The sequence below is a fragment of the Phocoena sinus genome, chromosome 5, assembly GCF_008692025.1.
Source record: "Phocoena sinus isolate mPhoSin1 chromosome 5, mPhoSin1.pri, whole genome shotgun sequence".
NCBI lineage: Eukaryota > Metazoa > Chordata > Mammalia > Artiodactyla > Phocoenidae > Phocoena > Phocoena sinus.
Window position 1 is genome coordinate 53,861,337 of NC_045767.1, and position 21,620 is coordinate 53,882,956.

At 38.4% G+C, this 21,620-nt stretch overlaps 1 protein-coding gene across 3 annotated transcripts in view; it reads left to right on the forward strand.

Moving 5' to 3' along the window:
• Positions 1-21,620, forward strand: part of TBC1D19 (TBC1 domain family member 19) — a 156,268-nt gene that overhangs the window by 117,103 nt on the left and 17,545 nt on the right. For all 3 annotated transcript variants that reach the window (XM_032633641.1, XM_032633644.1, XM_032633645.1), the window contains 3 exons: positions 233-317; positions 3,336-3,380; positions 19,180-19,212. In XM_032633641.1, the coding sequence (XP_032489532.1) occupies positions 233-317; positions 3,336-3,380; positions 19,180-19,212 (163 nt within the window). The remainder of the gene's footprint in view (positions 1-232; positions 318-3,335; positions 3,381-19,179; positions 19,213-21,620) is intronic.

The following is a 21,620-nucleotide window of genomic DNA, read 5'->3' on the forward strand; positions in this document are numbered from 1 at the left end:
GGAGACGCAAGAGGGAAGGGATATGGGGATATATGTATACGTATAGCTGATTCACTTTGTTATACAGCAGAAGCTAACACACCATTGTAAAGCAGTTATATTCCAATAAAGATGTTAAAAAAAATAAAAAGTACACAAGTTAACACAACATTGTAATGCAACCATATTTCAATACAAAATAAAGGGAAAAAAACAGTGCTTAATTGTTTGTTTTTTCCAATGTTGTACCCAGGTATTACTTTGTTTCTCCCGAGATACCTCTGTGTTGGGTCACTTTGCATACAACAGTGCTTCACCACCGAAATCATACATAAGAGGTAAAATTTTAGCATATAAAGGAAGTATTCTTTAACACGTACATAATCATGCCAAGACTGTTTACTTTATAGCATATATTGGTTGTCAAAATTTTTGTTGTAAATTATTTAATAAGATGTCTCTCAGGTTATTGTAACTATCTTTCACTCCCACTTAGATCAGTGCCCAAGCCACTGATCGCAGATCACAGGAAAGTGGTTCCCAAAAACAGCAATTTAAAATTACTTCTTTATTTTCCCTGTTTGCTCTCTCCTCTGTTGCTGTTTTTGCCATATCTGTTGACTTTTACTTACCCTTCTAACTATGAGTTTATCAGTTGAATTTGCTTTTTCTTTTTTTTGCTTTCTTTATTCCTTCTCTCAAAATGTTACACGACACTTAAAGTTTGATATAATTTATATGCTATTAGCTTTCTTAATTCTATTTTATTGCTTTCTTCTCTTTATCACCAGCTGCCTACAAGATAATGCTATTTCAGTATCCTGCTGTCACCTGGCAATTGAACTAATTTCAGCTGGAAGCCTTTCCCCGATTTCTCCTTTTTATTAAGTAGTGAACACCCAGCACTGGAAGCTTATAAGCCTATTGTGTATGGTCATTCTGCTATTCCCATAAAGAAAGATGCTGTTTGTCCTGTATCTCCTAAGTCCAACTGTCTGCCTGCTTACTACAACCCCTGCCCTAAGACAGGCCCACATTGCCAGTGCTGGGATCAGGCTCCCCCCACTTGGGGGCTCTCTTGGTTACATTGCTTCTATACTGAATTGATAGAAGCATTTGGTTTACTTGTTTGTTTCTTTCACATCACCTGCTGAAAAACTGATTATAGAACTTATCTAATGGACTTGCCTCTAAATTCAGCCAAATTTTAATTCAGCCCTCCATCAGTTGATCCTGTCTTAACCTAGCTAACTTTGATTCTCTGTTTATTCCACATTACCCCACTTTCATTCTAAGCCTCTATATATTCCCTAAACATGGAAAGATTCCCACTCCTGCACCCCCAAAATCATAGGTTCTTGAAGAACTAGCCTATATCTCACAGTATCAGAAAAACTCAGATTATTTCCTTCTATGTAGGGAAAAACCCAATTCCTTCCTACTGTGTTTTGCTCCTGTGTTTTTAATTTACTACTCACACTTCACTTCACTTCTGACACTTTTGGTCGCACATATGTGGGGAGTTTTCCCCACAATAACAAGCTAGTCTTGACACCACCTGGGTGTCCTGCAGTTTAACTCAATTCTAACACTGTCTACCTAGAGATGGTGTCAGATCCCACAGGTTAAGGACTCAGTCCTCACATACATACACACACACACACACACACACACTTCAGACACTAGTCACAAGCTTAGGTTATCACCTGTGCTTCTGACCAACTGGCTTTAGACTGGAAGTTCCAACAACCCTCTCCTTGGGTTTGACTGATTTACTAGAGAGGCCCACAGAACTCAGGGAAACACATACTTACATTTACCAGTTGGTTAAAGGATATGGTAAAGAATACAAATGAACAGCCAGATGAAGAGATGCATAGGGCTACGCCTGGGAGGGTCACAAGCATAGAAGCTTCTGTCCCCATGGAGTTGGAGTGCGTCTTCTTCCCAGTGTTGATGTGTTTGCCCACCTAGAAGCTCTTCAAACCCCCTACTTCTGGGGTTTTATGGAGTCTTCCTCACAGAGGCATGATCAATTATTAAACTCCATTTCCAGTCCCTCTGGAGTATGAGGGGGCGGGGCTTCTAATCAAGGCTTGGTCTTTCTGGTGACCAGCGCCCATTCAGAAGCCCACTCAGAGTCACCCCAATAGAATGAAGGATGCTCCCAATGCTCTTATCACTTAGGAAAGTACAAGGGTTTCAGGAGCTCTGTGCCAGCAACCAGGGGCAGAGACCAATATACATTTTCCATTGTCTCCAAGTCCACCAACCCATCGTCAATTTCCCTCTCCTCGAAACCTCTAAAGCACTTAAAGCCTGTGCCAGAAAACTTACCAAACATATCTTAATGTTTCCTGTTTTAGTCTGGATTATAAGCCACATGGTTCAGACACCATATCTCATATCTACTCTGTTTGGCCCTCGGCACCTAGCCCAGTATTGGGTACCCAGCAGGTATTCTCTATCATCCATCCATCTACCTACCTACCCATCTATCATTTCATTCTCTTCTTACTCACAAGATCAATCCTTGTTGTCTCCACCCTAACCTAAACTGCTCATGCAGTTCTTCATTTCCTCTCTCCCGCCATTCCCAACCAAAAAAACAGGTTTAATTAAAAATCTTACCTTAAAGCCAAGTGCAAAAACGCACGTGACTTTTCAGTAGACTCAACAGTGTTAGAAAAACTGTCAAGATAAGAGCTACCTACTTTTTCCCACCTCAGTAGAAGGTGGGAAAAAACTCAGACCTTTGAAAGTTTTGAGGAAAAACTTTTTAAAACTCACTTAAACATTTAATTATGGTGAATATACTTTAATTTTCTGAGATATTCCTGATTTCAAATATTTAGCCTCATTCTCAGACCATATCAGTTGTTTAGGAATTCAGAAAATATTACCACCATACAGTGAAAGACATTTAATTTTAACTTTTTAGCTTATTCCATAAAAATGTAAACTAATGAGGTGTTGCAAAGCTTAGGACTTACTTTAATGACTAGACTAGAATTACTTATAATTAACACAACAATTCTAGGCTTACAAATAGATGCTGCTCTTCTTAAGTGCTTAAGGAGCTTGAAAACGTTTGTTCTTTTAATTATTTTGTATCACTTACCTTGTAGTGCTTAAGTTTATATTATTGACTTTAATTGATGAAAGGATTTGCTAATACCAAAAGATTGGCTGGCATATTTTCAAATTAATTCCATATCATAAAATGAAATGAAAGGAGATTGTACTATAGTAGTTTTTAAATTCCATTAATTTTTAGTATATTCACAAAATTAATTTTTAAAGTTTTTTCTATTTTATCTAATCATATTGGAACTCTCCATGGTTTTCTCTTACAGGAAAACTAGGACTAGAAGAGTATGCCGTCTTTTATCCACCAAATGGTAAGAGCAATGCTATTGCTCCCTCTAGTGGGAAATAGGAAAATTACAACTTTTATAATAGCACTGTGACTTCTTATTCTCTATCTTTAAATGGATAATTTATCATCTAAAATAAACCTTCTATAGAATAACTATTCTAATTAATTTCATGTTTGTGGTAGTTTTTTGCTGAACTGTGCATATCCTTTCTGATTTTCCTTGAGACCAGTAGTAGCATTTGTGAGAAAGCTAAGAAGACTCAGGTGTCTAAGTCCAGGGTGCTTAGCTTTCCTCTGAAGGACATTAACCCGTCCGTCTAGGACCTTCCTTTTGGCTTTATTGGAGCAGTGCCCTAATGAGTGGGTTGTCTTGTGTTGCACTTTATTGTTCTCATGATTTGACAAGTGTAATATTTATGAAATAAAAATATTTCAAGAAATACGTCACTAAAAAAGTATGTTTTGATTAAAGTGATCAAATGTATAGTGACCTCCTTGAATATCATTTCTTTGAGATTATCAGATAGTTTTAAGATATGCTCCTTGGAAAAGCAATATATAGCAGTCCTTATTATGATACTATAATGTTTCATCCTGAAGAAGTTCTTTTACTCCAGCAGAGTTAAGAACATGGGCTTTGTAATCCTGCAGACCTGGGTTCAGATCCCAGTTCTGCCAACTGAGAGTTGATATGTGATATGACCTTGGGTAAGTTATACATCTTCGCTGGACTTCAGATTTGTCATCTATAGCACATGGGTGACAGATTAAAGGAGATAACACTGTATGACACAGCACCGGATGTGTAGTGAGCGCTCACAAAATGCAGCTGATACAAGTTGCGTTTAGCTTCTTTACTGACCAGCCCATCTGAAACTCATCCTTGGCTTTCATGGCACTGTCCTCTCCTTGTACCTCTCAGTGTGCTGTCCCAGGTTCCTTCACAGGCTAGCCTCCTCTGTCCCTCTTTAAGCACTGGCATTCCAATGTCCCACCCCACTCTTGTTCTGCTGCTCTTTTTCTTTTTCTGCTTCTCTTCTTTTCACACATTTTCCTAGGACTTCTTATCTGCTCTCTTGCTTCTATTTGTTAATTACTCTAAAAATGATAACTTCAATTCTGACTTCTACATTATTCAACTCAAATTTAACCTGAACTAATTACTCTTCATATGCCCACTATTTAGAAAAGAAAAACAACAAAGGCAAACTTAAATTTAAAAAACAAAACGACAGCAACAAGATAAACCAAACACTGTCCTCTTTCTCTCTCCCGTTAATTGTACTCTCATTTAACCAGTAATTCAAGGCCTAAAATCTGGTCGTCATCCTTGATTCCTTTCAATCTTGGACCCCCTTCATCTAATAAATCACCAGGATCATCCAATCTTATCTTCAAACTACATCTGGAACCCTCTCTACCTCACCATAACTACTACCTTGCCCTCATTCAGGCTTTACTATCTCTAGTTTATTCATTGCAACTGACACCTAACTTGTCTCCCTTCCTCCAGTCTTTTCTAGCCTTTCTCTGTCTTTTACAATGCTGTCTCAGTTATACAGCTAAAAGGAAAATCTGAAAATTGCCATTTTTCTCCTTAAAGTTTTTTATTAATGGCTCCCCATTTCTTTATAGGCAATGTCCAAGCCTCTCAGCATGGCATAAGACAGCCTCTCTTGACTCTGGCCCCTATTCAGTCCAACTCCTAGCTTCATTTCTCACCGTTTCCCATTTCACTTTTTTTTTTAATTGCAACAATATCAAATTATTAATTCTTCACACAAACACAGCTACATACTCTCAGAAAAGCACTATGCTGCTTTCCTACCTCATGACTTCTGTTCCTATGCTTGTAATAGCACATTCAACATTTCTTCACCTGGCTGCCCTCTGGTTCGGCTCAGGCATGATCCTCTCCAGGAGACTTTCCTTGGAACCCCAGGTGAGGTTAAGGGCCCTTTCTCTAGGCTCCCATAGTGCCCAGTGTGAATATCTTTGGTATCTCTTACTATATTATCTTGGCATTAATTGTTTATGCTTTACCTCCCACTCTAGATTGCAAGCCTCTTGAGGTTTAGGACCATATCATTCATTTTTGCTCCTCCAGTATCTAGCTATATAGTAGGACCTTAATGAGTATTTATTTGAACTAAATTAGAGGCTTTTTAATCTTAATATTTATGTGTAAACTTTGTTACATCTGTCTCCCCAGAAACTTAATTTTCATATAACTTTTTATATTTATATAAGAATCGGAAAGTAAGAAAAAATAAATACCTCTGAAAAGCCAAATGAAATGTCCGTGGAGTCAAGTTTCTTTTCTCTCTTCTTATATAGGAGAGCTTTTCCAACTTAGTTTAGAATATATTCGCTTTTACTTAACACACATGCCTAACAACTTGGTTTGCTGGTTTTTATGACCCCTGTAACAAAAGAAGTACAGAAAGAAACTGATATACATAGGAAAAATGATTAACAACAGTAGAAGTGAAAATCAGAGACCTCACAAAGGAAAATAGAAAAGCTATAAAACAGCATATAAAAGCACTCCTGCAAATAGGTCTGGGACCATTTCATGTAAAAGCCAATAACCCTCCACCCTTTAAATAAGTATCATTGCGTTGTAACATATTATAGTAATTTAAGACTTTTATAATGAGCTAAGGCACCAAGAAAAAAAATATTGCTATAACAATAATAGTAATAGTAGTCACAGCAGTAGCAGCTAACATTTGTCCATGCAGAACTATATACTAAGCAGTGTGCTAAGTACATCCCATGTATTAATTCATTTAATCCTTACAAGAACCTTCTGAGGCAGCTACTAGTATTATCCCTATTTATAGATAAAGAAGCTGAGGCACAGAGTGTTAACTTGCCCAGCTGGTGAGTGGCAAAGCCAGGCTTTGAACCCAAGTTCTTTGACTTCAGAAAAGAAGTCAGACTTTTTTTAAAAAAAACGTTCTTTTTTAAGAAAAAAATATGTTTATCATTTATTTTAGGCTGCGTCGGGTCTTAGCTGGAGCACGCGGGATCTTCATTAAGGCATGCAGGATCTTTCATTGCGGCGCACAGGCTCTTTGTTGCAGTGCGCGGGCTTCTCTGTAGTTGTGGCGTGCGGGTTTTTCTCTTCTCTAGTTGTGGCACGCAGGCTCCAGAGCATGTGGGCTGTGTAGTTTGCGGCACGCAGGCTTTAGTTGAGGCGCACGAGCTCAGTAGTTGTGGCATGGGGGCTTAGTTGCCCCGAGGCATGTGGGATCTTAGTTCCTGACCAGGATTCGAACCTGAGTCCCCTGCATTGTAAGGCAGATTCTTTACCACTGGACCACCAGGGAAGTCCCAAGAAGCAGTATTCTTAATCACCATGCCCTACTACCTCAGAAAAATGTTACTGAGTTCATTGTAGTATCTTTTAGAAGAAAATTAAGCGGTTAATATATTGAAAATTTTGATGTATATAACAGGTTCTAGAAACAATTTCATCCAGAAAAAAAATAATTTAATGTTTAATGGGATAAACCCATTTATTATAAGCTTATGAAAGAAAAATACTACTGAATTTTGGAAAGAGAAGATTGTGGTATTTTAATTTACCCACCTTTTTTGATTCAAGATCTATATTTTCCCCTCTGGCATGAGAAAGCTGCACCAGGAATGTGGGCAGTTGTCTTTATAGCCACCAAAGTAGAGAGTGGGGGGTAGTAGGTGGGTAAATGAAAAGCTGTTCATAAGCTGTTCATAATCTTAATACTTAAGTATCATTTGTTGTCTCAGGTTGTTTTAGAACCTTACCAGAATCAGAGGAGATTCTTCTCTGGGGATTGATTCTGAAACTGCAGAACAAGAAGAGACAAAGAGCATTCAGCCCACTGTCCCTTTGCTCTTTACTCAAGGCAATACCACCCAACATTTGTATATTACCCGCCCTGTTTTTCAACCTCTGCCAAAGATGTGATTACTTTGAAATCTCAAGGACACCTCTCCCACTGCCACCAAAAGTGGCCTGGCTTTCATGGTCACAGGGGCTCACCCAGAGAGCTTTGCCTGCAGCTCACTGACGCACTGTCCACCCCTGACCCGGCAGCTGCTTAAACGGGGACAGAGGTTTGCTCACTCACTTCCCCACCTGTGATCTCCTTTCCTAGGATGGAAATAACAGGCCATCATGGGATCGGACATTACCCTGTCACCTTATTTGAAGCCTTGTCAGTGGAAAGACTTTCTCTAGTAGATTTATTAAACAACTGGTGAGCAAAAATTTCTGAGCTGAAGGAGACTTCTCACAGGAAATTTTTAAGCTTTTCTTGTTTTTACTCTTTGTTCAACATGTATAACTTTATTTATTCATTTAATAAATACTTATTAAAGGACACAGATAAAGTACCTGCTGCCAAGGAGCTTACATTCTAGTGAGGGAGACATACAATAAACAAGTACATAAGTAGCTACCGTAAATAAATAACTCTGAAAATAATTTCAGAGAGTGACGTGAACAATTAAAGGGAACAGAAATTGATAGTAGGTAGGGAGGTGGGGGAAGGGCACAGCTATTGTAGATAAGGAAGTCAGAAAAGATGCCTCTGAGGAGGTAGAATGTGAACAGAGCCCAGAATGTGCAGAGTGAGCTGTGCAAAGGAGGAGGAGAAGAGCACTCCAAAGGGAATGCAACATGTTTAAAGTCCTAAGAGGAACATACTTGATGAACTAAAGAACAGCAGGATGGCCAGTGTGACTCATGAGAGTGAGCAAAACATAAACTGGTACAAGGTGAGGTGAGAGGTAGACAGGGGCCAGGCCAGTTAGGGGGACAGTTGTTCTACAGTTTTGTCTAGTAAGTCCAATGTCTGGGCTCCCTTAGAGGCAGTTTCTATTAATGTCTTGTTTTGCTGTGAATAGACTATACTTATTTCTTTGCATGCATAGTAATTTTTTTGCTGTTGATAACTGGATATTTTGAGCATTACATTGTGGTAACTCTGAAAAATCAGATTTTCTCCCCTCCCCAGAACTTGCTGTTGCTTGTTGTGGGTTGTAGTTTTTTAGTGACTTTTCTAAACTGTTTTTGTACAAATTATCTTTTTTTGTATTGAGTGCCCCCTGAAGTCTCTGTTCCATTAGCTTAGTGATCAGTTAGTGATCTGACAGAGATTTCCTTAAATGTCTGAAACCAAAATCAGTCTTCACTGATACACTCTGTGTAGGGAGTACTCCTTCAAGGCGTAGCCAGGCCATTTACGGCTCTGCCTTAGCTTTCACTTCCTGCTTGCACACAGCCCAGAAGTCAGGCAGAAATGAAAGCTGAAGTTCTTCTCAGGTCTTTTCTAGATTCCCCTCATTACAGAGGAGCTTTTCAAAGCCTTTATCCCTCCATATTTATGCCTCTCCAATCTCTTCCTTCCGAGGCTTTTCAGTCTGCCTAGTCCTTGCCCCATCTGTTATCCCTTGCTGCCCCAGGTGGCTAAGGCTAATACATTTGCTTTTATTAAAAAATAAATAAATAAATCTGATAAATATCACCTGGCTGGCCACTTCAGCCCAATCCCTCAGGTAGCTACTAGACAGGTCAAAACACACAACCACAATTTTTTGATTCAAGATCTATATTGCCCCTCTGGCATGAGAAAGCTGCACCAGGAATGTGGACAGTTGTCTTTATAGCCACCAAACTAGAGAGTGGGCGGTAGTAGGTGGGTAAATTAAAATACCACAATCTTCTCTTTCCAAAATTCCATAGCATCTTTCTTTATTAAGTATTTCCTTGGTTGTTGTAAGTTTTTTATTAGATTCCAGAATTCAAAAAAGTTGATTCTAACAGTTCTAGCCAGTTTAACCATTGCTATAGCGGAGGGATGGTGTTTTAGACTATTTCACTCTTCTCAGTGACATCTCTCCTCCAGTTCCTGATGAATATTTTTAAAAGATCATCCTGACTACTATGTAGAATAAAAGCATAAGCTCCAAGAGAACAAGGACCTTAATAGTTTGATGACCAATATTATCTAGCATCTAGAATCATGCATGGCATAAAGTCACTGCTCAGGAAACATTATTGAATGAGTGAGCTAAGGAATGAGGGAATGAATGTAGAAGGATATAGAGGAGCAAGAATAGAAGCAAGGAGGTGAGACTTATAGGAAAAATATACATAGATCTGACTGAGGCTTAAATAAACAAACATCATAATTTGCTAATACCATTTGTTTCCTACAAGACAAAATAAGTAATGGCTAGTGAACATTAGGGAGAGGAGTGTTAGGACTCCAGAGCAGTGGTTCTCCAGTAAGGGCAATTCCACCCCCTTACCCTCCAGGGACATTTGGCAATGTCTGAAGACACTTCTGGTTGTCAGAGGGGAGGGATATACTACCAGTATCTCCTGGTCAGAGGCCAGGGTTGCTGCTAAACGTCCTACAGTGTGCAGGACAACCCCTTACAACAAAGATTAGGAAAGGCTCTTGGAAGAAATAACAAAAATATATCATTTTAAATCTGCCTGCAAGTGTCAGGTTGATAAATAGCAGTGTACTTTGTTATCTAAATTAATTAAATAAATTAAAAACATCGCATAATCCAAAATTCATGTCATGTGTAACTTTGGACATAAATTGAAAAACTAATTATTTAAAGTATCATTTCTAGATTGGTATTTAAACATGGTTATGTTCTGATGTTTTGGGAACTTTTAACTACTAAATTTAATAAACTAACAAAGTCATATTCTGAAGTTCCAATTCAGAAAGATAACAGAAATAGCTAGAAAACAATTTGACCATTGTCCTAATCCCTATGCTTACTGACCTGTAGGCTACATGTGAAATGAGAATAAACAGAGGAAATGATTATTTCAACATTGAATTAAATAAATTGTACTAAGTAATCCCAAATGAAAGAGTGTAAAGATTTGCTTTCAACTGGAATGATGTTAAAGTGAATCAGATGTGAGAGTTATGGTACAACTATAAACGCTAAGTATTAATAGAGACAGTGAGGAAATGAAGGGAAAATATTTAGTAAGTGTAAAGCTTGTTGATATTTGGGGTGTTTTCTGAGTCATATTTACTATTTATATCTCATCTAGTTCAAGATTTATTTTTGTTGATGATGTTTACCATTCTGGACTATGTCAAAGGCCCATTAAATCATTACTTTATAAAGTTATTTCTATTGAATGGAGTAGGCAGTTAATATTTTAGACTTTCTTCAGTTAGATAGAGGTAGGCTAGGATCTTAAAATAATCACTCAGAGCAGGCTTGTAGAACTCTAAGGCCAGATTAACGATGGTGTCCCAAGCATCCCAATGCCTCTTGGATGAAGGCCAGGTGGATGAAAACTTGGCCCTTGAAAGACTGAAGTGGTGAGAGGGAAAGGAAAGGATCTTGAAAAACTGGTCAAGAACATGACAGCCTCTGAGATCAAAGAAATGTTTTAGGTGGTATGTGCCCTGGAGTGTTAATGAATTCACTGCTTCTTATGCCTCCTACGTTTGTTTGCCAGAATCTGACATTGTCCTTCTTCAACAGAGCAGGCTATGTACCCTCTTCTGGAATCCTAAGCCCTGGTTAATCTTGATTAAGCAGAAGTGAACCTTTATTTAATACTGACAAAATTTATTTTTTCCTTAGGTTTAAGCTGATACTTAAACGTGGTACTCTCCCTTCTGAGAGCATAAAATAGCTATAGTTAGTGAGCACCTGCTGTGTACTGAATACTGTACTGGTACGCTTTAAATACATTAACTCGTTGGTGCTTTAGTACAACCCAGTGAAGTTAGTAGTATTTATCTCCATTTTCAAAAATGAAAATAGAGACTCAGAGAGTGTTGGTAACTTTCCTGGAGGCACACAAGACTCGAATGCATGTCTGTATGACTTTGTGGGCCATTTATAATTTCAACACTGAGTTATTGAGAACCTCCTGTCCTATATGTTAATTGCTTATTCATAAATGAATCTAATACTTTAATATCTTATTTATAAGCTGTGATTATACTTATAAATGCTTGAATTTCCATCACTAACAACATATATTGAACATCTCACTTGAAGAAAGTACCATGCTGGATGCTGAAGACGATACACAGTATGAATTGTGGCCCTTGCCTCAAATAGCTTATAACCTGGCTGCTTATAGAGCAGCTATAGATTTCAGGACTTGGGGGAAATATGGTGAAAGTGTGATTAACCATGGGTCATGGTTTTTGTTTTTTTTTTGCGGTACGCGGGACTCTCACTGTTGTGGCCTCTCCCGTTGCGGAGCACAGGCTCCGGACGCGCAGGCTCAGCGGCCATGGCTCACGGGCCCAGGCGCTCCGCGGCATGTGGGATCTTCCCGGACCGGGGCACGAACCCGTGTTCCCTGCATCGGCAGGCGGACTCTCAACCACTGCGCCACCAGGGAAGCCCTACCATGGGTCATCTTAATACATGCATCCCTTTTGCTTCTTGGCAGTTCACGAATTCATTCACTCTAACCTTCCTAACGAAAAGCGCTCTGTCCTGATTAAGGTATTCCTATACTTAGGACATCTTTAATTAATATTTATAGAAGATGAAAATAATAATAGTAAGGTCTTCATTTCTGACTACTTTAACATGCTTGTTTAAAGGTTTCTTCAGTACTTAATAGAGGAAGGAAAAAGTGTTTTTGCGTAAGAATATAGGGGTTTTGTATAATAGCAACCTGTTTTGATATTTACTATTTAGAAAGATGTATACTTATATTTTTGTAAGGTATCAAAATATGCCTTCTATTTATGAACTTATTTTTCTCTCTTAGTTTTTCACATGTCAACGTGATTAGGCGAAGATGAACTTTTAAAATTATTTGTTAAAAGTTTATAATCAATAAAGGAAATAAAATGAAGCCACAATTAGGGAAGATAGAAAAAAGATGGGTGTTCACAAGAAGAAAAAGGGACTCAACCAAAGATAGAAACAGAGAGAGAAATTAAAGAAGAAAGATGGTCTTTGGACCCTCCTAAGTATTCCATTGAACTAGAGCTGGTGGCTATAGTGTCATTAGGAATATTGACTTTCAGTGTGTGTATCTAATCTGGTTTTGAACTTTTTTGTTTTTAGAAAGCAAAACACTTTTAAGTTGGTAAAGAATCTTAACCATTGGAAGATTCTCATATGTCCAGTTTTCTTCACGTCTCACAAATTTTTCTGTATTTGCCCTAGACATAATTGTTGAACATAGAACTCTACAGTTAGATGATATTTCAGAGACAGTCTTAGTCCCTTTTAATGACAGCCAATTACTGAAGCTCAGGAGGTTTGATGACTTTGCTAAGGTTACCCAGCTGGTTTCTGATAAGCCCACAGTGGAATCCTGATCTCCCGACTAGAGACCAATAAATTTCTTGCTCCTTCTCTATTCATCGTTAACTTACCCATCTACCCATTCATTCATTCAGCAAAACTATATTCATTATCAACTATGTGGCAGCATAAAATGCATGCAGAGATGAATAAAACATATTTCCCGTCCTCTGGAGCAATCTGTCAAACAGCTAATGATAACACTAAACTGTGAAATTATAGTGACGGAAATGTGAACAAAGTGCCATGAGAATGCAGAAGGATGAGCATTTAATTATGATTAAGAGGTTTGGTATGTTTCTCTGAGACGTTACTTGTCCTTAGCAAGGTTTTGATAGACATTAAAGCAATTCATGGTACAGAATTACCAAGTTCAAAGCTACCAAAGTATGAAAGTGCATGATGAGTTCTGACAATGATGAATAATCTAGTGTGGCTGTACCACAGTAGGTATAGAGTCAGGTAGATATATCTCAGGTTGCCATCGTGAATGGTTAAGATCAGATCAAGGTTTTGAATTTCACTCTCTAGACACTTAGCCTATATTATAAGGCTAGAATGTGAATTCCACAAATATAGAGAAAACGTTATATTCGTTTTAATCTCTCCAGAGGCTATAGAGTAGGTTTTTAAACACTGATTAATTGTGTGAGTAGGAACTCAGCAAATACTTGGTGGATGGATGAATGGTCAGAGGAAAATCCTCGATAGATGTAGAGGTCTTTTTCATGGTCTCGTCAACCTTTTTAGAAGATAACCTGAACCATTACGAAAGTTTGTTGGAGGGCAGAAAGTGTTGGTAAAGGGATACCAATCAGGAGGCTCTTGCAGGACCATAGGTAATAGTTCATCAGAGCCTGAACTCAGCCCTGGCAGTAGGAAGGAAGCGAACAGTTGAAAAATGGTAGAGGTAGATTCTCTAGGACTGCATATATTCATTCCACAAACATTTAATGAGTACCTTTTATATTCGGGGCAATAAGCTTGCCTCTGGGAATAGAGATAAATAAGGAATAGTTTTTGTACTCAGGTAATTTATTTCACTGGAAGAGAGAAAAACAAAAAATGATTGTATGATAAGAGAATGAAAACATCATTTGTTAAGTACTGACTTTGCATCAAGTGTTGTGCTAGGCATGTAACATACATCATCTTATTTAATTTTCACAACTTCATTGGTATTGTCCTCATTTTGCAGCTGAAGGAAAGTCTGTTCCTAATTTTTGCAGGGTCCAGGGCAGGAGTGCAATTGGAAGCCCACCTACTATAAGTCTAGATTTTTAGAAATTATAAATCAGACTAATAAACTGATAAGTAAAGTCTACTTTGTTTTCTTGTCTTGAAAAATATACCTTTGTAACAGTCTGGAAGGCCAGTTTCAGATTCAGAATTCTTAGACTCCTCAGAAGTCCCTAGCTTGTGGTATCCCTCACCCGCTTCTTATCTATGACTCTACCCCACACCTGGACAGACTTCATGCATGTGGACCCACTAGCCTGCAGGTCCAAGCTCTGTTCACATCTTCCACAAATAACCATCCTTCGCCCACCTCTCCATCCTGAGGATAGCACCCATCAAGAAGGTAGCTCCACCTAAGAGGCTGTGCAGACCCTGGAAGCTGGCTAGGAGCCTTTGGGCTGGGAATTTCAGAGTCTTGGGTGTCTGGGTTGTGGTCTGAAAGGAAGGACGTGAACTCTGGGTGAGGGGTATAGTCAGAGGAGGGCCAGAGCAGGGCCTTTACTCAAGGCCCCCTGCCTTGGTCTAAGAGCAGTACTGGATAAGGAAACAGGTTAAGTAAGCAACCTAAGTGTACACAGGTAGAAAGTGGAACCAGAATTGCTCAGGTCTGTCTAGGCTCACAGAGGTGAAAAGGTACCTCAACCAGTCAGGGCAAATCAGCTGATACAAGAGTACTGATTAATGAATGATTGCGGGTAGAGAGTCAGGGGCTGTCAGGGAGATCTTTCTAGGAGGAGTATTGTTTAAAATCTCGAAGGGGGCCTCCCTGGTGGCGCACTGGTTAAGAACCCACCTGCCAATGCAGGGGACACGGGTTCGAGCCCTGGCCCGGGAAGATCCCACATGCTGTGGAGCAACTAAGCCCATGTGCCACAACTACTGAGCCTGTGCTCTAGAGCCCGTGAGCCACAACTACCGAGCCCGCGTGCCACAACTACTGAAGCCCACGTGCCTAGAACCCGTGCTCTGCAACAAGAGAAGCCACTGCAATGAGAAGCCCGCACACCTCAACAAAGAGTAGCCCCTGATCGCCACAACTATAGAAAGCCACGCGCAGCAATGAAGAACCAAAGCAGCCAAAAATAAATAAATTAAATAAATAAATTTATTTTTAAATAAATAAAATAAAATCTCACAGGGGTGGGGCTGGGACACAGCTAGAGGTGTAGGAGAGCATGGCCTACAGCCCTTGTCCTTAAGCCCCAGAGGCTGAAGGGTTGGCAATCAGTTTGGCAGGGTTAGAGTTGTGCTTGCGGGGTAGGGAAGAAAAATGAAGCTGCTGATTTTAGACTGTGGCTGAATCCTGAAGAGTTAAGCATTCTTCATCTTAAAGGGACAGGAAAGGAACACAATCACATTTAGGTATAAGGGCTGAGGGAGGACTAGAAAGCAAAGATGACTCAAAGCTTTCTTCCCTGAAGCCTAGGGAGGGAAGGAGTTGTTTACAGAGCTAGGTGTAGTCCAGAAGGAGGCGCAGGAAACTGGGTTTTTACTGTTTGAGTTACAGGTTAATAATGAGAATACTGGTGGAAGGAGAGAGAAAACAAGTATGACAGAGTCTTGGAAAGTAGCTATATTTAAGGAGTGTGCGGAAGAGAGAACTAGTCCAAAAGACAACAAAACAAAAACAAAAACTGAGCAGCAGAAGTTTCTGAGGCAGGGAGCCTGATCTGCACAGCGTCATCAGTGCCTGGTGGGCTCAAGTTTGAGAAGGAACATTCAGTTGCTAGAAGGCCAGGACACACACAGAGGGGAGATGCCTGGATTCAGCCATCAGGAGTTGGGGTGAGAGGGGTGGAAACCAGTTTAAGGAACTGGGGATATATATAATGTGGAAATGAAGTTACTTTGAATAGTTTTTTAAAAGTTAAGCTTGGCTTCAAGGAAGGAAGAGAGATTAGAGATTTGTTTGATGGGAAAGTAAGGTTCAGGAAAGAAAATGGACAAGTCCCCCACCTCCTCTTCTTTGGTGTCATTATTATTAGCAAGGGTATTTGTAATATCTTGGGCTGAAAGGTTGCAGTGAAACAGGAGAAACTGGAGAGAGGAGTACTTTGATAGGACCTACCCACGCCTTGCCTCTGCTCCTCCACTAGCAGGGGTGAGAGCCGATGCCACCACTCTCCGCCTTCAGGCCATTGACCTCAGGAAGCTTATCCCGGTTCACAGCAATCGCCATGTGAAGCCCAGGGCCTCCCGGTCACCTCTTACCAGGTGACTCTCGTCTACTTAGCTTCAATGGCTCTTTTATCAGTAAGACCTCCTCCCTCCCCCACCCTTTTCCTCTCACTCCCCCTTCCCTCCATTATTTCTCTTTGTGGCACTTATCACTGTCTGACATACATTCACTTATTTTATCATGACTTTCCTGTCCCTAATAAAAAGTAAGCTCCAGACCTCAGAACAGTGTCTGGCACATAGTAGAGGCTCAATTCCTATTTGTTGAATGATGCACACAAAAGGGTGAGGAGGAAAATTGATGGGGCAGGATTCCAAAGCAGAGGTTGGCAAACTTTTCTGTAAAGGGCCAGATAGTAAATATTTTAAATTTTGCTGGCCACAGACAGTCTCTGCCACATATTCCTCTTTGTTGTTTTTTAAAATAATCTTTCAAAAATGTAAAATCCATTCTTAGCTCACAGGCCAAACATAGACAAGCCACAGATCTGACCATAACTTCTGTGAGAGAAAGTGAGGGAAACAGGATTAAGAACACAGGTGAAGATGGTAGCTCTGAAAAAGAAAAAGGAAGAAGCATGTTCCTCCGAAGACCTCCCTAAAGGGAAGTGAGAAAACAGATGAAATGTGTGAAGAACGTTTGAGGTAAAGAACAACAAGTGAGAATTTCTGTCAGTGGCATCAGCCTCCCAGAGAGGGGGGAAGTTGAGTGTGAAGCACTTGAAGAGCAGGAAGGTTCTGAAAGAACAGGGTGGCTCATCAAACAGAGATAAACAGGGAAAATGATAAACAGCACAGAATTCAGACACAGTTGGACAACATGAATCTGTGGTGTGTTCTAGAAGACCAGGGGAAAATGGGAAAAGGTAGATCCTGAGAATTACAGCTTGTGAAATTTAAGAGTGATGCAGCACAAAATTCTAAAGGTGGTTGACCTGGCATACTAGTTCAGAATAATGTTGGATTTTCCTCATACTTTTTTTGATAAAATTCCTTCTAGAATCATCAAAGAAATAAGAGCTAATTTGTGAATAATAATATCAATAATTAACTTTTATTGAGTCTAAACTGTTTATTTATTAATGGCTGAGCTACAGTCATTATCTCATTTAATCATTTATGTAGTTCTAGCGTTGTCTCTGATTTACGAGATGAGGAAACTGAAGGTTAGGGGATTAAGGAACTTACCTAAAGGCACACAAAGTTCTTAAACAACAGAGCTAGATGAACCCAACCAAGTCTGTCTGATATCTGGTCTGTGTTCTTAACTTACCACAATAAGGTGCTGATCAATGAATTACTATCAGTATGGAAGGAGGTCTCTAGTGACAAGTCCTGTCCTCACTTTGTCTTTTTTTTTTTCTGCGGTACGCGGGCCTCTCACTGTTGTGGCCTCTCCCGTTGGGGAGCACAGGCTCCGGACGCACAGCCTCAGCAGCCATGGCTCACGGGCCGAGCTGCTCTGCGGCATGTGGGATCCTCCCAGACCGGGGCACGAACCCGTGTCCCCTGCATCGGCAGGCGGACTCTTAACCACTGCGCCACCAGCGAAGCCCCCTCACTCTGTCTTGTTCAGCATTTTTATAGTGCTCTAGATGAGGACATAGATAGTGTATTTATCAAACTTTCCAGCAATGTGGACCCAGGAAGAAGAGGGAATACATTAGATAACAGGATGAGAATCCAGGATTATCTCAAATTGGAACGGTTCACCAAAGAGGAAATGTAATAGAGATAAGAATACAGTTCTTTACTTAGGTCAGAAACAACTGCACAAGTGCACTGTGCTTTAGCTGTGGGGTGTGTAGGGAGGAAAAATGCTTAGAGGCTTTCATCACCTCACTTTAAGGACTGTCGTAAACTATAGCTTGTCCAGAGGAGAATAGAATAGAGAAGGTATTCAGTCTGAGGAACTGTTAAAGAAACTCATAAAGTCTCAGAGCAAAAAAAAAAAAAAACCAAAAACCAAACCAAAACAAAAATCCCAACCTGGTGGGGATGGGGATGGGGGAGAGAACAGTGTCCTCCAGTATTTCTGAAAGTTTTCATAGAAGATAAATTAGGTGTGTTCCATGTGACCCTTGTGGTCAGAACTAGGAAACATAAGTGGGGATTACAAGGAACCAGAGTCTCACTCCATATGAGAAATAACTCCCCACCAAATTGTTCAAAATTGTAATTGGTTGCATTGCGAATGAATGTGCCCCCTATTGCTGGATGTTTTAGACTGAGACTGAGCTATCATTTGTTAGAACTTACCCTAGGTGACCTCTGAAGGCTCTGCCAACACTAAGTTTTTGCCTCTGAACATGTCAGATGAATGAAGCATTTCTGTGCTATTTTTCAAAAGAGTAAACTCATCTTTCTTTTGTGTTTGCAACCTGATTTACTACTGTGTTAGATATATGGTGGTGTATATATTACAGAGCTTCCATTTTGAATCTAAGCTGTACAAGTTCTAATTTTTCACTTAGAGTGTGACAAGATGTTTAGCATACCAAGTTAGGCTTCAAGTATTTTCTTCTAAATGGATGTGTACTTTACTTGTGTATAATTCTTGCCAAAGATTACACTGAATTTGTACCATATTCCTGCCAATATTTTTTCTAAACCACATCCTGTGATGTAATTTGTGGTAAGTTTATAAGGGAATGCATCTATATAAGAGGTGCCTTGAAATGCTCACTTATTTTTTAACAGATTGAACTCCAGTATACAGGATGAAGTTGCTTCAAGAAGGACTTAATCTATTGACTTTCTGAGACCGTTATAGTTAGTTCTTAAACTTAGTTCTGTGGTCTGCCTTGTTCTGTTTTTTGTAACACATATTCACAGTCTTAATTTTCAACTTTATCAATAGAAAGTTAACTGGATATATATTGAAAACCTCTAGATTGCTTTTCTAAAGGTATTAAAAAGCCTGTCGTTTTGTTGGTGACCCATCACTAAGTCTTTCTGACATGCATGAACAAAGTTGAAGCAAAAATAGGAAACCTCACTATTTTTGGCTTTAATTCTCTAAAGTTTACCTAATAATTCAGTGGGTATACTAATTGAAAAGAAATACTTTTTTATTTTTTTAGGTGTAATCCCTTTTCATGGATTTTCAATGTATGGTAAGTTGGGCTTTAAAATAGTCACTGTTTTTATTACACTTTAGAAAATTAAACATGAAAATCACACTTTATATTACATCAACCACACACTTAACAATGTTATTGTGAACATTTTTAAACATTGGATTTGATATCTGTTTATATGTCCAATTAAAAGTTTTTTCAAATAAAGGGTCATCATAATTGCTCAGATGGTGATTGCTTGTCAAATTAGAATTGAACATACCAGGAAAATGGTTCTGTGGTTTTCCATTTTCTAATTCAATGGAACTTAGAGCCACACGTTGATATTTAGTTCTAATAGATGTAATAATTTATTGCTGTAAAAATTTATTTTTACATCTAATAGATGTAAAAATCTAATGTAAAATTCCTAAACTAATTCTCATAAGTCTTTAAAAAAAAATAATAGGTCAGAAAGAATGCAAAGGGAGGGACAACACTGAGTGTGAGTTCATGATTTCTCCAGTCTGGCTGGTGTACACAGCAACAATTACATTGAAGCATCCAGTCATCCTGAGGCACACGTGGCAAACGCACGTGCAGGTTTGAGAGCCCTGAGCACCTTTGTGTCCTCACGTATCGTTGAATGAGGAATGCAGGAAGCATAACAAAGATTAGCAAGAGGAAGAATGCTCTATGCCTTAAGTGCCACTTAATTTTTAAATTTTCATGCATTACATATGAGCTTGTTGAAGATTGTTGCCCCAACTATTCCTACTCCCCAACCTTTAGACTAAACAGAAATATACATTAATGTTTACTTTTGTAAAAAGAATCAGCAATAAATTAACACTTTTCTTTGTAAAAAACCCCTCAAGTGTTCAGCATCAGACAGTCATCGTGAATGACATAATGTAAAACCTTTAAAACCAGCATACAATGAAAAGGATTCAGAGTGCCTAGGAATTCTGCATTATGCTGCCCTTGGCTTTATTCTCTTGAGCAACAAAAATTTCATAATGTAACACATAATGTTATAGTGAGGTTCCAGCATATTTCTCTTTTATAAATATGTGAGGAATTTAAAATAGAAAACCTAAAAAGGTTAAGAATATAAATTTTTACCTTTAATAATAAAAAATGTTAGCCCTTTTATTCTTTTATTTTGATAATTCCAACTGCAAGCATTTTTCAAGTAATTAGTTTTTAAAAGGTGTACTTGAGCGATTTGGAGAACAGTTAATAACATCAGGAAAGTTTAAATCTTCTAACAACTCTCAGGGTACAAAATACATCTTTGACTCCTGCCTATTCACATTTCTGGTTGTTTTAATAGGTTAAAGTTTATACACCCAAGGGGGAAACGTTCGCTAAGGAAATAGGTGATGCAAAATGTTTGATATACAGTTTATACTATTTTAGAAAAATATGTTAAGCATCCACAAATACTTTAGAGCAACGACCACTTATTTAGAACCAGTATACTGGCATAATTTCAACTTATCCCCAGGATCTCTACATAGTACTAGGCCATTTTAGTTTTAGTTACTGTATTTCTTTAAAATTATAATACTTTCCTCTTTTAAAAATTTATTCAAAACTTTTCTCTAATTTAAACTGGCCTTATCCTTTCCCACATATGTAGATTAATGAAGTTTTTATTGTACGTATAGTATATTATGATTTCATAAATAAATTCCTATAGTGCAGTATTTAATTAGTTAAAAAGATGATGAGCTCATTCATTTTTATGGAAGAACCAAATAGGGAAAGATGCTTAAAATGGAAAATAAAGTCATGTAGAAGATTTTTTACATATTATATGTAATGGACTAAAACTTTTCCATTTCATAGCTATGTAAGGGAATTCAACATCAACAATTGTGGCATCTTGAATAATAACTGATTATAACATTTTCTATGTTATATATGTTTATAGAAAAGTGCTGATTTTAAAATTCTCTTTCATTCCTTCACTGGAAATGATCACTAATGATTACTGAATCTTTAAAATCTTTAGATTCAAATTACAAGTTTTTAAATAACAATAACTTAAGAAGTTAGAGGGGAAAATATGCATCATCACAAAAAGTAAATGAATTCCAAACCTTCATTTTGAATTTGTAATAATACCATGTATTTGTGCCACATTGCTTTTTCTTAGGTTGTTGCAATTAGAATGAGAGTTATTCTTTTTCAATGTATAGAATACCTCAGTTGGGGCTATTTAAATAAGTAGGAATTTATTTTGATAGTAAAATAATTTTTTAAAATTAGTTTTGAAGTGAAAGGACATGGCTGTTAGTTTTTAAACATATATATATATATATATATATATATATATATATATATAACATAAAGGTCTTTTCCTGTAGATATATATAACAGGAGGGGTTTTTTTGGATGTATTTAGATATTTACCACCCTAAAATTGATTTGTCTCTCTTTTGCCCTTCAGAAAAGTG